The sequence below is a fragment of the Felis catus genome, chromosome A2 (assembly GCF_018350175.1).
Source record: "Felis catus isolate Fca126 chromosome A2, F.catus_Fca126_mat1.0, whole genome shotgun sequence".
Classification (NCBI taxonomy): domain Eukaryota; kingdom Metazoa; phylum Chordata; class Mammalia; order Carnivora; family Felidae; genus Felis; species Felis catus.
The window spans coordinates 81,402,204-81,418,758 of NC_058369.1; the positions used below are offsets into that span (position 1 = coordinate 81,402,204).

General features: G+C 38.9%; 1 protein-coding gene across 1 annotated transcript; it reads right to left on the minus strand.

The window, feature by feature from the left end:
- Positions 1-369: 369 nt before the first annotated feature.
- PSMC2 (proteasome 26S subunit, ATPase 2) lies at positions 370-13,446 on the minus strand. The gene is made up of 12 exons (XM_003982686.4): positions 13,284-13,446; positions 11,445-11,482; positions 10,793-10,874; positions 9,977-10,076; positions 6,261-6,392; positions 5,787-5,859; positions 5,304-5,399; positions 4,563-4,727; positions 2,947-3,034; positions 908-1,110; positions 722-818; positions 370-633 (listed from the first exon to the last, which is right to left on the minus strand). The coding sequence occupies exons 1-12, from the start codon at positions 13,351-13,353 to the stop codon at positions 476-478; spliced, it is 1,302 nt and encodes a 433-aa protein (XP_003982735.1). The 5' UTR covers positions 13,354-13,446; the 3' UTR covers positions 370-475.
- Between the last annotated feature and the right edge of the window lie 3,109 nt (positions 13,447-16,555).

Here is a 16,555-nt window from a genome sequence, read left to right on the forward strand (position 1 = left end):
CTGTGCCTAGATGGGCTATTGTGATGAGGGGCAGAAGAGCAGGAAGGTGAGGAACACAGGCGACAGAGCCAACACACCTGGACGTTCAATCCCAGCTCCAAGTCAATCAGGTAGGAAAGCTTTGCAGGCATTACATCAACATGCATGAGACCCGCCTCACCGCGTGGAGGATACAATCGGCACCCATACGGCCCACAGGCCAGCATATGCCAAGAACATACGTGGTCTAAGCAAGCACTTGAGGAGATGGGACCCTTAAATGGTAGCACTTCAAAAACAGTCAACAGACACTGTAATAAGCATTTCTGCCAAATGACATCAGATATCACCTTTCACTGTACTACAGAAAAAAGACATCTGAAGAAAGCATACAATTTTGAAATGCTTTATTTTTACGTGTTTAATGGTTATTAACAAGTCTATTTAATAAGGTTAGGATTCCAATGAAAAGTGTTTTCATGAAAGTCTTCAGGGGTCAGTTGTATGTCATATAGCGGGGAGTAGCACTGAATTTGGCATAAGACTTAATGACCTTATTTACAGCCTCCAGGAAATCTTTCTCAGTAGCAATTTTTCGCCGTGCTCTGATAGCAAACATACCAGCTTCTGTGCATACACTTCTAATCTCAGCACCTTTCGAACAAAAAGAAAACAACAGGCTTATTAAAGCAGCCTGAACACACAGACCGGCAAGTACAGTAAGCAAGACCTTTTCACCTACCAGTGCTATTTGGACACAGTCGTGCTAACAGTTCAAATCTGATATCTCTTTCCACGCTCATTGAGCGAGCATGGATCTTAAAAATATGAGTCCGACCCTAAAAATAGGGGAATTAATAAATATTAAAAGGGAAAGACATCACAGAATTTCAAGAATCCCTTCTCTAAAACGAAATGATTTTCTTACCTCTAGATCAGGTAAGCTAAATTCAATCTTTCTGTCCAATCTCCCTGGCCTCATCAGTGCTGGATCCAAAGTGTCAGGTCTGTTAGTGGCCATCAGCACTTTAATGTTACCTCGAGGATCAAAACCGTCCAGTTGATTGATCAGTTCCAGCATCGTTCTCTGCACTTCGTTGTCTCCTCCAGCACCATCATCAAAACGAGCCCCTGGGAAGACGAAAAATAAGCTCTTCGTGTCCACTCAGGACAGCACTATGCGTAACCCAAAAGTATTACAGATCTCAAGTCAGGTACTCCAGCTCAAGTGAACGTCTCACTTTTAAGCATATTCTATAAGAACAGCCTACTTTACAGGAAAACTAAATTAGAAGGTGAATCTTTGAAAAGGACTCCTCATAGATATTTAAAAGGGGCTCCTTTCAAGTATTTTTTAAGTCCTCTTTGAAGAATTTTGTTTTTTAAATCACTCAAGAACACCTCCATTTCTAACACCATATACATCTGGATAAGGCAACAGAATCCATGCAAACTTTAGCACTCCAATGGTGTCTGACTGTATGTAAGAAACAGTCATACTCTAAGTTTCTCCAAACAGTCCTTAAAAATACAGCTACATCCATAATACAGTAGAATTGTACAGCTTACATCACGCTGATTTAGATGTGTTAGAGTACTCTAGATTGTCAATCTCTCATTTCAACCAACATAGCAAAAAAATAAAAAAAAATAAGGCCTCCAAATATATATTTTCCTTTTTAAGTTGTATAAATACATATTGTTGTATTAAGGTATTATGTACACTATATAAAACAAAAAAATTGGAAAACTTTTAAATGAGATTAAAAGTATGAAGAAAAATTCTAGATTTTCTTCCTGCACACTAATACTATTTGATACACAGTCTACTTTGGACACTACCTCTTCAGAGCATCCTGACATCATCATAAGGCTTATTCCAAATATACTATAAAGGAAACTTCAGAGTCACAACACTAAATCGATACAAGGTGGTCACATTATGGCTGGCCCTTGAAGACATTAACCACAGAAGCATCCAAACTCAACAACACTCATCTGTCTAAAAACAAGACTCGGGGTAACCTAACTGCAGTCCCCAAACAGCATTACAGGGTGCAACTATATTTTCAAGTCATTTTTGTCACTAAGTTCATTAACTGAACACATGCCAATTCCTCCAGCTATTAAGAATGATTACTCTTTTGGGGCGCCTGGGTGGCTCAGTGGGATAAGCGTCCAACTTCAACTCAGGTCACGATCTCGCGGTCCGTGAGTTCAAGCCCCGCGTCGGGCTCCAGGCTGATGGCTCAGAGCCTGGAGCCTGCTTCCGATTCTGTGTCTCCCTCTCTCTCTGCCCCTCCCCCCGTTCATGCTCTGTCTCTGTCTCAAAAATAAATAAACGTTAAAAACAATTAAAAAAAAAAAAAAAGAATGATTACTCTCAAAGACTATTGTAACAGTTCAGGCCTCCAGAAGAGTAGCTCTCAAGGTCTATCTCATTTATGACTTACTTCAAACCAAACACCCATAAAATTAACAAGGTATGAATTATCATTCCCTTTATAAGGCAAGTGAACAGAGTCTCAGAGTTAGAATAACCTGTCCAGATCCCACAGCTAATATTTTATTTCATCAAATCGACGAAGCCAACAAGAACATTCTTTTAGGTATACTTCATGAAAAACCACCACCAATTAAATTATGCCCCAAAGCTTTCTGATCACATTAAGTGAAGCTGTATCCTAAGTTAAGAGTTGTTAAAGTGTGAAAACAAGGGTCATGTGAATGAAATTAGGAAAAGTACAAAGATAAAGACTTGGAGAAATAGCAATGCTCTGTTTCTTTTTCCCTAATAATGTATCTCTACTGGTTATTAGATCTGTAGCTCCGACATGCCAGAGCTCATACAAGAGCTGGAATTAAAATTTTGTACAAGATTAACGTATCAAGAGAACTCTACACATATTACTTTAAAACACTCACGAAACCCAATCCTAAAGTAGTACTCTAAAATACTGCCCATACCTCCAATAGCATCAATTTCATCAAAGAAGATAAGGCAGGCTTTTTTTGTTCTGGCCATTTCAAAGAGCTCCCGAACCATTCGAGCCCCCTAATGAGAAAAATAATTTAATTCAGAGTTGGTTTAAAAAGACTTTTAAGTACAGTAAGAAATTATGCTTCAAACCTTTCAATATTCCTAACAGTGTCCTCAACTATTATTACCAAAAGCTTTTTCAAAAAAAAAAAAATGAAATTTGTTACCTATTCCATCATATTAATCTCATTAGCTTCAAAACAGTATTAATTTCATGATTCTTTACCTATTAAATAGCCAGTGACTTCCAGACTTGAAGAGATCAAATTAACAGTTAAATGCACCATTTCAATCAGTTAAAATTGAGGAAATAAAAAATGGCATCTGATTTATCACTTGGCATTTCTGATCACCAATTTTAATTTGTAAGTTTTGATCAAGGAATAAAATTATACCTTAACTAATACAGCTCCTTTACTAATTCTTATTCTAAGTATATGAGTTGTTAATGCTTCAGATGCAATATATACAGCCCTAGACTTCCTCTCTAATGATAACATATATACACATGTATACGTATGTGTGTGTCACACATATACAGACAACTATGTTCTTTCTCAGTAGAATATGAAACGTTGCCTCTGAAATAAAAGTACACTTTTAAATGCACAATTCACCACGTTTCTGGGGTCTTACACACCAAATCTGTAGAAAAGGTCCCAGTATACTGATTAAAAATTTTAAGCAGTTGTTTAGTTCCAGTGACCACAAGGAAAGGCTGGTGGCTTCTGAACTACTAATTACAAACCATCAATCAAAAAAAACTTCAAGTCTCAGTCCTTCAATGTGGAATTGATGAGGGAGTGCGGGGCAAGCTGAGGGCAAAGTATAGGCTAACAGCAACCCCCACCTCCCGGTGGACTATGTGTAGTAACCCTTGGACACTCCTCGCTACCCAAGAACAAAGGAAAAGGGTTTAAGTGCTTGCCATGGTAATGTGGGAAATGAAAGCAAATGAAAAATTAAATTCCCTTACTGCCTACAGCCCATAGACAAGTCCTTGAAACCAGCAGAGTGACCTCCCTCTAGGAGCTCAGCTGCCTAGTTGTACTTTGCTAGGAGCAAAAGTGAATCTTGGCTTAACAATATCCCAACCTCAAGGATCCTGTAAGTCTACTTCCTTTATCTCAACTGCCCCAAGATATATAATGGCAATCATACTTCAAGCTTATGGGCCCCGATATACATTTGAAGGGTCTCATGACTGAGGTTTTATTAAACAGTAATAAATGGTATTTCCCTAACAACAGCTAACCTCTCATGGTCTTGGAAACCTTATTTCCAAAATGCCAGAGACTTACTCTATCCCTGACCGCCCCAACCTGAGAGTATATAATGAGTTACCCATCACAACCCCAGTGCAGCTCTTCCTGCCCACGGGTCTTGTCCCCACCTTTCTGCACCAAAGATGTCTTCAAGAATTCTTTCTTGGTCGTCAGCTCTGGACCCCACGAACCCCATCACCCCAAAACTTCATCAGAACTGCTATTCCACATTATAAATCTTTCATGGGGCTACATATGTTTTGATCAATTTACTTTACCTCACCAACGTACTTCTGTACAAGTTCAGATCCAATAACTCGAATGAAGCAAGCATCTGTCCTGTTAGCAACTGCCCGAGCACAGAGTGTCTTGCCTGTACCCGGTGGGCCAAAGAGCAGCACACCCTTGGGAGGCTCAATGCCAAGGTTAACAAACCTCTCCGGCTGTGAGGGAGACAGGATTTTTACATTTATTACTTAGGTGTGATAAAAACAAAACTACTTCTATATCATATTTAAATCAAAATTATTGACTCCATAATCAATATACTTAATAAGAATTTTACTTATTCTAAGACATAAAATCTAAACTAGACTCATATCAGTACATAATGCTGAACAGCTTTTAAAGGTATTTCTCCTTAACAATACATTTTTCCCTCTAATTTAAAAAAAAGTACTGTTTTAAAAAACAAAAGAATTATGGTATTTAATATTCTAGTTTTCCATTATCCTCCTCAGCTTAATTTGATTCAATTTCCTCTTGGTATCATTAAAACACATGGTTCCTTCTACAATAACTTATATTTAACACCTTGCTAAAGGTTACACCTCAAACTCCTGTCACTCAAAATAGCAGATCTTTCTGCTTAGAGTAGGCCTGACCACTTGATTTGCTTTCTCTCCTGGGACATACTAATTCACCACACCTCTATCTTCTACCCCCTGACTAAGGAAAATATAAAAATTTTAAAGCTATCTTATGACAGGCAATTTAAATGCACAGACTCAGCCACTTACATGAAGTAATGGGGTTTCAACTACTTCTCGAAGTTTCTCAATCTGTTCTTTACAGCCACCCACGTCACTGTATGTGACATCAGGTTTTTCCTCCACCTAAGGATGAAAATGTAGAACGTAAAAAGCCACAGGCTTTTGAATACTAGTTCAAATGTTCTATCCAGTAGAGCAGACCCAATACCCTAAAAGGAAAATCAGACTCCTAACAAGTAAGAATTTTAATAAAAATGGAATACATTGTCCAGTGTCCTAGAACCACTTGCTGTTATTACTTGCTATGATAACCAGTAAAAGAGACAAACCAGAAAAAGAAAGACTGATAAAGACTTTCTCATCTGAAAAACTGCTTAAAACATTTTCGCAGCTCTTCAGTATATGCCCACATATTGACAGGTTTCTAGTCAATATTTCTAGTCAGCCTTTGAGATGGATGCAACTGTATTCAAAGTCATGCCATTCCTTTTCCCTCCCGCATTTTCTTACCTGCATCATGGTAACTGTTGGGTCAATCTTGGGAGGCAGCGGAATGTGAATCTGATACTTATTTCTGTCCACACTAAAGAGAGAAAAAAAATATCCTCAATACATTCAAAAAATTTACTAAGTTAATTACACGTATCGTATATAACTTCCTTAATCCTAACTATCCTAGAGCAAGTTCTTCCTCTCCTTACACCATGTTACCTTCAACAGACTGGTAAACTCAACTCTAAAATCCTGCACTTCTTTGAGTATGACATTTAAAGCCATTCACAAAAAGCCCCAGTGGGGGTGGGAGAAAGGAGGTGGGTGGGAGGTCAGGAAGCTGATGCAGAAGAAAGGATGTCCAACTGTAGTACTCTACTGCACAGTATCCCTGTATTCCGTGGCACCCAGCCCATTCATTCAAAAGAAAGCCAAGGATGTGAATGTGACATGGTATCTTTAACGAAAGCAGAGTTATAAGTAGAATCTTACCCAACTCTCATCCCTTCTTCAATGTCAGTAGGTGCCACCTGATCACTAAGGTCCACCACAAACTTGGCAAACTGCTTCACGTTGATAATGTACTTTGGGTCCTCTGAATCAGCATTGATGATCTTTGTACACCTAACAGAGCAAAAGGCTTGATTAAAGAACCTAAACCACTAATAATGAGTTCAAGTAACTAGATTCTGTCCTGGGCAAGCAGTAAACTGATGAGCAGGTGTAAATGAGAACTGCAGAAATTAGGCCACTATTAAAGATCTTTTTCTATGGAGAATGCACAACCCCAAGGGTCCACTCCACTTTAGCTAAACTGGAAAATTTTCAAAAGATACACTGCCCTAGAAAAGTAAACCCAAATATTTCAACATTAAGAAGTTCTCTATGGGCGCCTAGGTGGACAGGTCGATTAAGCATCCAACTTCGGCTCAGGTCATGATCTCAGTTTGTGAGTTCGGGCCCTGCATCGGGCTCTGTGCTGACAGCTCGGAGCCTGGAGCCTGTTTCAGATTCTGTGTCTTCCTTTCTCTCTCTGCCCCTCCCCTGCTCACACTCTAACTTTCTCTCTCAAAAATAAAGTTTAATTAAAAGTTTTTTTTTAAAGTTCTCTAATTTTTTTTAAAGTGTATTTATTTTGTGAGAGAGAGAGAGAGAGCAAGTGGGGAAGGAATAGAAAGAAAGAGAGAATCTCAAGCAGGCTCCGCACCACCAGTGCAGAGCCGACTGCAGGGCACGAACTCACAAATCACCTGATCATGACCTGAGCCGAAGTCGGACGCTTAACCGACTGAACCACCCAGGTGCCCCAAAAAGTTCACTAATTTGATTTTCTTAACTATGTTTGTTTATTTATAATACTCTTCTATATTTTAAGTTACTCTCCATTTTATTTTCCCATTGGAAAGACAATCATTTTACATCAAGTTAAGTAATGTGTTTTCATTCTTTCCTGAGTTTATACTTCAAATCCATTTTTATCATCATTGCTATTTTTAACTTAAATGTATTTTAATTTCTTTTTCTGTGTGACATGGTGAAGGCAAATCTGTAATACCATGTACATAATAATAGCAAGTAGTCTAGGGCTCCTGGGTGGCTCAGTTGGTTGAGTCTGACTCTTGATTTCAGCTCAGGTCATGATCTCAGAGTTGTAAGATTGAGCCGGTATCAGGCTCTGCACTGTACATGGAGCCTGCTTGAGATTCTCTCTCCCTTTTCCCTTACACATGCAGGTGGTCTCTCTCTCCCTCTTCCTCAAAAAAAAAAAAAAAAAAATACTCAAAGATAAAGTTAAGAAAATCTCACAAAAGTAGAGCAAAAAGACCAAAAACAAACAAACAAAAACAAAAAAAATGCAGGAGAGAAAGATTAGCATATTAGTGGAGATATCCAGGAGGCCCAATTTCCAAAGAATAGAAGTCTGAAGTCTGGAACAGAGGACCAAGAACATGGGAAATCAGTAAGCAATAATTTCAAGAAAAACCACCACCGTGAAGGCCAGGAGAGCCCAGCACCGTGGATGAAATGGATCAGTACTGAGGCACGTAGTCATGAAAGTTCAGAACCACGAGAACAAGGAGACCCTATGACTTTCAGATGAAAAACAGGTCACATGTACGGGACTGGGAATCAGAGCAGCTTCAGACCAACAATACCAGGAGCTGGAGGACAATGGAATGCTGCCTTCAAAATTCTGAAGAAGGAACTTTATATCAGCCAAGATCTTTTCAGACATGTAGTCTCCAAATATGACATCCCAACTGACCTCTTTCAGGAAGCTACCAGAGAACAGAGCCCACCTAATGCGGGTGTAAGTAAACCAAAAAGACAAACTCATGGTACATAAACAACAGGAGAGAGGCAAAGGGAACCTGCAGGGAAAGAGGTCACAGGATGGTTGCGATTTCGTAGGTGGAAAGGGCAGAGGTGCACTGAAGCAGGTTGGCAAGTGCTGGGAAAGACTTCTTCAGGAAAATGGACCAGAGAGTATCCTGGTGCAGAGGACACACCCGACGCATATGTGAGAAAAAACCTGATGGACTTAACACTTCTGAAGATCAATTTAGTTGAGTATTTATATACATAGAAAACCAGGCAAATAAGAAAACGAGATGGTTATGACAAGAAAAATAAAAACTGGTACAAGAAAGAAAAAGCAATCAGTTTATTTATTACTTGCCTCTTTATAAACAGCACTACTTAGCCACAGTTGTGAAATCAATGAATACTGATCTAACCAAATTTTTAATGTAATTAAGGATGTAGGATAGGAAAAGTATCCTATCCTATTGGGATGATGACAGAGGAAACAAAATGAAATCCTCAGGCCAAGAGATGATATCTAAAGCTAAAAAAAATAATCAAGATGTAATCTACAATACATAAGATTTTGCATTGTCCATAAGAATCATGAAGGTAGAAATCAAAATAACCAGCTAAAAATTTTGAAAAGAGGTGTCTCTAAGGAAGAGGAATTGGGAAAGACAACTATTGTTATAGAACTATTTAACTCCTTAAAACCATGATAAAACTGAAAAATAAACCAAAATAAATGGGAAAGACAGAAAAAGGGAGTAAGGGATAAAGGAAAAGAGGAAAGGAAAAATAACCTTTACCATAGTAAAGAGATAAAATGAAAATATAATTTCCAGTGATTAGAATAAAACACAGAAGAATACAATCTTGAATTGGGCTAAGGCTTCTTGAGCAACATTCAAACCCAAAAGGTATAATGAAAACGTTTACATATTTTATTTGCCTCCTAAAAACTTTAAACATTAGTACAACAAAAGGTAGGAACAAGTTAAAAGTCAAGCGACAGAATGGGAAAAAAATATTTGTAGCATATTAAAGAAAAGATAAATACGTACAATATGTAAAGTGCTCCTAAAAATTCACAAGAAACAAACCAATAGAACAAAATATGAATGGACAGAGAAATACGAATGTTTAATAAGTATAAGAAGCAGCTATCACACCAGTAATCAGCACAATGCAAATTAAGATATTTTCCCCCACATGGCAAAAATGTAAAAATTGATGATCACATATCTTATATTGATCAGGCAAACAGGCATTTGCCTCAAAACCTCATGTTAAGGAGTATGAACTGGTCAAATCACCTTTTTCCAGATTTTCAAAACTGTAAATGCCTTTGACCTCATAATTCCACTGCTAATAAGCTATACTAAGAAATAAATGCACACACATAGAGAAGTATCTAACATGAACGTTCAATGTAGCACCATGAAGAATAACAGAAATTGTAAACAGACCAATATCTACAGAATATTACATAATTTTCAGAAACCAAGAGAAACCAGAAATAGAGGTAATAAAAAAAAAATCAGGATATGTTTCTTTGCATGCAAATATATACATGAAGACATAGGACGACTAAGAGGACCAAACTATTTTCAGTTGTAGATGAAGAAGGGGCAGTGGGACAGTGAAGATGGGAAGGGAGGTTCTCATGTCTTCATCTGATCTTTCTGTATCATTTGAATCTTTTATATGATTATGTCTTTACCTACTTCTTGAATAATTACTGAAGGCATAAAAATTAATCCCAGATACTTCTGGAGAAAGCTTTATTTATGCAGAATATGGAATAAAAAACTTTTATGAACTATTGCATTATACCCCAGATTCTAAAAAGTGCTTGAGCATACAGATAAGAATAAATTTCCAAGGAGTGCTATGCATACCTCGCAACCTGCAAAGGCTGTTCACTCTGCAGTGTTTGCTTATCTGCAGCCAAATCCCAGAGTGCTGGTGGGGCCAGGCCAGTATCAGATTCTTTGATACCTACATAAAGAAGGATAACAAGGTTCACTGAAATGTAATGCATCACCTTGAAGCAAGCTTCCACAGCCTCAGCTCCAATGACATTTTGGACTGAATATGTGGCAGTGGGGAGTGTCCTGTGTGTTACAGTTGGCAGCATCCCTGGCCTCTAGCCACTGGATGCCACCAGCACCACCTCCCCTTCAAGTCACGAGAATCAAGAGTATCTCCAGTCACTGCCAAATGTCCTGGGGGAAAGGGATGCTGGGGCAAAATCACCCCAGTTGAAAACCACTGCCCTAAAGTAGTCACAAGCCAAAACCCAACACCATATTTGACAAATACTATGAAACTTCACCACTCAAGTTTCCAACTCATGAGCAGAAAAGTTTCCAACTACTGGGCAATAGCCCACTTACTTAAGCAATACCATGTGAGACCACATTTTTATTCGCTAAGAAATTTTTACTTGTTTATTAGAGTCTACTGAACTTGTCTCTGACCAATAGAAACATTACTTGCTTAAAGGATGATGTTGCTTAACTGCTTAAGCATTATATTTGGTTGTAAAAGGTAGTGAAAGATTACTAAAGGAGATCCAATTTCTTAACAGACAGGAAGGATAGTAATTTTTTTTGTCTATAATTCACGAAGGAATAACATCTGTATTTAAACTCCTTAGATGTAATTAACACATTACATTTAAAGATAAGAGACCAGAATAATGAAATACACACCAGTAAGCTCATTGATCTTCTTGAGAAGTTGTTGAATGTCATCTTCAACCTGCTTTATCTGCCTAGAGTAAGTGCTCTGACCCTAGGAGATAAAAATCACTGTAATTAGAATATCAAGACATCAACAATTTACGAAACTGCAGACAGAAACTTTTAACAGTTACAATCTCAATAGCTATTATTGTCCCAATGCTTGTGATGTGGAAGTAGAGAGAGTATATCATTTTCAGAAGTATTCCCAAACTAATATTTTTGCCCAAAGACACAATGCAGTATTATGCAAGGTAACAAATGAAAAATCATGCCTGAAATTAACCCAACTATAAGCCCTAAGCATTGAAACTTTCTATTTCAGATCTAATTCAGGTACATACATTTTAAATATAGTAAACATTTGTCTAAGTTATTTCAAATATCTTTCAATATAGCACCACACTTAATTACAAATAGTATAAAAAATGTATGCGCTTTGACATGCTAAATATTTGCTCTCTGATCTAATCTGGAGAGAAACTGTGGTATGTAACTTTTTTCAGTGAGGATTACTATAAACTGCCAGACATTCTCTTCTAATTATTTTGGGAGGCTAGTACCAACAATAGTTCTTTCAACATAAAACATCTATACTTGATAGACATTGAAAACGACTTACGTAAGTTTTCAGCAAGGCAATATCCCCCTCATCCAGAGCTAAAATAAGAGAGAATACATGAGATTCAAAAAGAGGAAAGTAGAGCTAACAATTCTGTTCAATTTACATTCAGTAACTGAGTGAGAAAAACTATGCAAAGTTGTAATGATATAAACACACCCAACAACTAGTTCCTGGACTCCAGGAACTTTTAACTAATTGGGCGAAGGCAGAATTTTACAAAGTGTATAACACAGCTGCTGAAGAGTCTCAAAGGGATGTGACACAAAAACAGGAAGCCCAAAGAACAGAGTTTGAGAATCAAAACGACCTGGGTACTAGCAAAGTCCCAGCAACGTCATGCAATTGCCAGGTAATGTTGGAAACCCCACTTTAAGCATCAGTTTTGCCATCTTTGAGAAACAGAGATAACAATAATTTTACCCTCACAATGTTGCTTTAAAGGTCAGATAAGATATGGATGAAGAAGCACCTAAACCTCTATACACGTTAATCATAATTATATGCAAGGAATAAATCTAGTAATACATTTACAGAATGATGGCATACCCAGAGAAATGCACAGATGAGGTATTAGACCTCTGTGACTAAGTTTTCCACCAGGTGCCTGAGTAGCTCTGAGGTCTGCAGTATCCTAAAACACTTTCAAGGCAAACAGTAGAGTGTGGGATGAAATAAAGAGAAAATCTCTTTGGTGGGGGGAAGGTGGAAAAGAAGAAAAAACAGTGCTAGAAGAGGTTGAAGTTGTTTAGGAAGGGAAGAGAGAAAAAGGGAAAAACAACAACAACAACAACAAAAACACTGCAAGAATATTTTTTAAATAGCCTGTCAGGAACAAAAGAAGAAAAGAGCATAAAGATGGAACTAAAAGGGGAAGAAATCCTGTGAGCTCCGTGTGCGTATCACCTGCACTGTGAGGAGAAGTATCACGTGGCGGTGTTCTCTACAGAGTAATTTCACATTTTCAAAATTACAACTCCACTTCCAACATTCACCCTCCCGCTTGTGTTTGTGTCTGTGGTAAGGTACACGAACAAGGTTATTCACTGCTCTAGAATGGCCACCAGATTGAAAGACACCTATATGTGCATCACTAAGGATTAATTATATGTATTACTACTCACCCAAAAAAGTGGGATACTATGCAGATGCAGACAGGCAGACAGCACTGACGCCTTACATATAACGATATGAACTTATCCCTAAGACACATTAAAATCCGAAAATGTATATATACAATGCGCTACATTTTATGTAAAGAACAAACCCTTGATATGCACAGAAAATGTCTAGAAAGATAACGCAAAATGGCAACACTAGTTGCCTCGGCGGATCATGCATGCACGCCTGGGGCCAAGGACCACTTTTTCAATGTGTCTTTTTTTATGCATTTAGTGTTTTGAACCATATGAATAAATTACGTAGTCAAAGGAATGTTTTTTTAAAAAAGAAAATTACTTCTCAGGATCCTGGCTACACAGTGACAGCACCAAGCCATCCCACTTGAGGGGGAGGAGGAGCAGAAAGAGGATACAGGTGACCAAGCACCACCAGGCAGGGAAACTTTTCAAGGCCTGCAAGACCAAGCAGGGTGAGTAACTTCATCAGGACCTGAGCTGAATATGAATAAAAATGTCGATCAGCGAGAGATGAATACAGAACTTGGAGTAGCATGAGGGACACAGAAGAGGCAGCCAGGGTAAGCCGGCTGCCGCCCCGACGAAATCATCGGGGGCACAAAAGGGACACAGGGCCGAGTGGTGAGCGGGACTCCAGCCTCTCCTCCGGGGCCAAGCCTGGCCCTGCTCCGGCCCGGAGCTCCTGCCTATGTCAACTGACCTCGGATGGGCTTGTCGTCCTTCTCATCCTCTTTGGTTTTCCGCTGATCGGCACCGAGGTAATCAGGCATTTTAGGAGCTCCAAAGGCCTCGGCTCTTAGGTGATTACACAGCACCTCTCTCGCTTCCGGTGGTGCCGCTCCTTCCTTTCCTCACCGGAAGTAAGCTGAGCTCTACGGACCCTTTTACTCTGAGCACGAGAACCGGAAGGGAGCCCCGGGAGGCGGGCTCGTGTCCTGCTCCTGGTTCCGTGGTCTGGGAAGAATTCCCTGTGGGAGGAGGACGCGGGTGGTCCCTGGCCCCTCACCATGGGGAGATTTCCTGAGCGACGGCCTTTTAAGACCAACCGTGGCTCAGTCCTGACTTTAAATCCTGATTTAGTCATTCATTTACTGTTCACTCTTGGATAACTTCGTTACTCTCTCTGCTTTAATTTTTCCTTTGCCTCGCAGCATTGTGGAGGCTTTAAACAACTAGTGTTTTCAAAGTATCTGGCATATTAGATACGCATTAAGTAGTGGCTAGATCTACGAATACAGTGAAGAGATATGGAAGTTGTTCCTTAATTTGATGTTAGCATGGGATGAGGAGATGAAGAGTTTCAATTTTTGAGCCTCCTGCCAAAGAAGAGTGGTGCCTCAGATATAGGGAAGTCCGGGAAAAGAGAAGGTTTTGAAATAAATTCGTTTAGGAGGCAAACAGGAATTGATAAACAACTATAGAATTTGGAAATGAAAAGTCTGACCCTTCTTTGCGTTAAAGGACTCAGTGCATAGTGGAGAGACAACCTACTGGATGGGGAAAGTATTTGCACGTCATATATCTGGTAAGGGATTAATATCCTGAGTATATGAAGAACTACCAATCAACAAGAAAACAACCCCATTTTATTTTTTCAACGTTTATTTTTAAGAGAGAGAGACAGTGTGAGCAGGTGAGGGGCAGAGAGAGAGAGAGAGAGAGAGAGAGAGAGAGAGAGAATCTGAAGCAGGCTCCAGGCTCTGAGCTGTCAACACAGAGTCTGATAAGTGGCTCAAACTCACAAACCATGAAATCATTACCCGAGCTCGAAGTGGGAGGCTTAACCGGTTGAGCCACCCAGGCGCCCCAGAAAACAGCCCCATTTTAAAAATAGGGAATGGACTTGAGTAGAAATCTCTCCAAAGAAGATATACAAATGGCCAGCAAGCATATAAAAAAGATGCTCAACACCACTAGCCATTTTCATTTCAAAACCATGAAATACTGCCTTAGACCCATTAGAATGGCTATTATCAAAAAGCGGGGGTGAGGAGAAAGAAACTGTTGGTGAGGATGTGAAAAAAAGGAAACCTATACTGTTGGTGGGAATATAAAATGGTGTAACCTCTATGAAAAATAGTATGGCTGTTCCTCAAAAAATTAAAAGTAGAATTACCATATAATCCAGCAAATTCAGTTCTGGATATACTCAGAAGAATGGAAAGCCAGGTCTCAAAAAAATTTATGTCCCTGTGGTCATAGCAGCATTAGCCACAATAGCCAAAAGGTGGAAGCAACCCCATTGGCAGACGAATGGATAAGTAAAATGTACATACAATGGAGTATTATTCAGCCTTAAAAAGGAAAGAAATTCTGACACATTAGAATTGTGAAGACACTATGCTAAGTAATTAGCCTGTCCCCAAAAGGCAAATAGTGTATGATTCCACTTATATGAGGTACCTAAAGTAGTCAAATTCATAAAGACAGAAATTAGAATGGTGATTTCCAGAGACTGAGGAGAGGTAGAAATGGAGGCTTGTTACTTAATGGGTACAGAGTTTCAATTTTGCAAGATTAAGAGTTTTGAAAATGGTATTTCAACAAAACAAACGTATTTAACACTACTGAACTGCACACTGAAAAATGGTTAGTATGTGAATTTCATGTTAAGTGTATTTTATCACAATCAAAAAAAAAAAAAAACCCTACGACCTTAGAGGTCATTGTAAGACCAGATGGGGTGGGGGGGGGGGCGGAGAATGGATGAGGCAAGTGTGAGAATAAAATTAAGAAAGTGGAGTCAGGTTACTTTGAGCCTTAGAGCCTGTTTTAACAAGTGGTTGCATTAATAAAGAAAGGGGTTGGGAAACCTGGGTGGCTTAGTTGGTGAAGCAACCCACCTGGGCTGAAGTCATGATCTCACAGTTTGTGATTTTGAGCCCTGTATCAGGTGGGCTCTCTCCTGTCAGGGCTCTAGCCCAGAGTCTGCTTTGGATCCTTTGCGTCCCTCTCTCTCTCTACCCCTCCCCTGCTCTCTCTCTCAAAAAAAAAAAAAAAAAAAAAAAAAAAATATATATATATATATATATATATATATATATATATATATATTTTTTTTTTTTTTTTTTTAAGCAAGGGGTCAGGGATAGCTTTAGGGGGAGTTGCTTATCTTAGTTTTTGAAATGTCAGTTGTGAAGTGACAATTTTGTCATGGGGTAGATAACGGGACAAATCAATGGATTTAACTGAAAATGTAATTTATAGAGAATAATTTTCTAACTTCCGGTGCTCTTTCCCAAAGGGTAGCACATCAAGTCTTTTATTTTGTGCAACCTATTCCAGATACTGGGGACGGTGGGGGGTGGGGGGGAAGCTTAGTGTGGAGGGGATGTGTGTGAATCTTCATCGACTGGTTTTCTTTTGCTAGTTCTTGCTTTTGACCGTAAGAAGGAATCATAATAAGCGTACAGTGGATTTTATTATACATTAAACAATTAAGTTCCAGAGTTCTGTGATTGGTAATATCTTAGAAAAAAAAAAAAAAACACAACAAAAAAACTTCATGCTTTTAGAACAGGGTAAAAAGATTGCCGGCCTTCCAGTAGAAGCTAACACTGAGGAGGTGTTCTTTGCCAAACGTTACAAGGATTAAACGAGACAACGCAGGTAAATTACTGAGTAATATCGCAACAAATACAGGCTGCCATTATTATTTATATAAGTGCAAATATAGGTATATGTACAAAATTCTCTATAGATGTATATAGACTACAATAATTGTTCCCAATATTAATGCATAGGTATCTTTTCATTTTTTATTTATATAAGTAGAGCTACTTGAGAAGTTAGTGGTTAGTCTCGGGCAAATAGTGATTTAAAAATAAAAATAGCATAGTAGGAACTGCTTCAGAAAATTATGCTCCACGTATCGCACCTAGGGGTAGTATCCGCACACGCCGCGGAACTGAGGAATCTAGGAACCTTTCTTTTGTGAGTCTTGGTCCCCAGCCGGATCCGAGTCATTAGAGT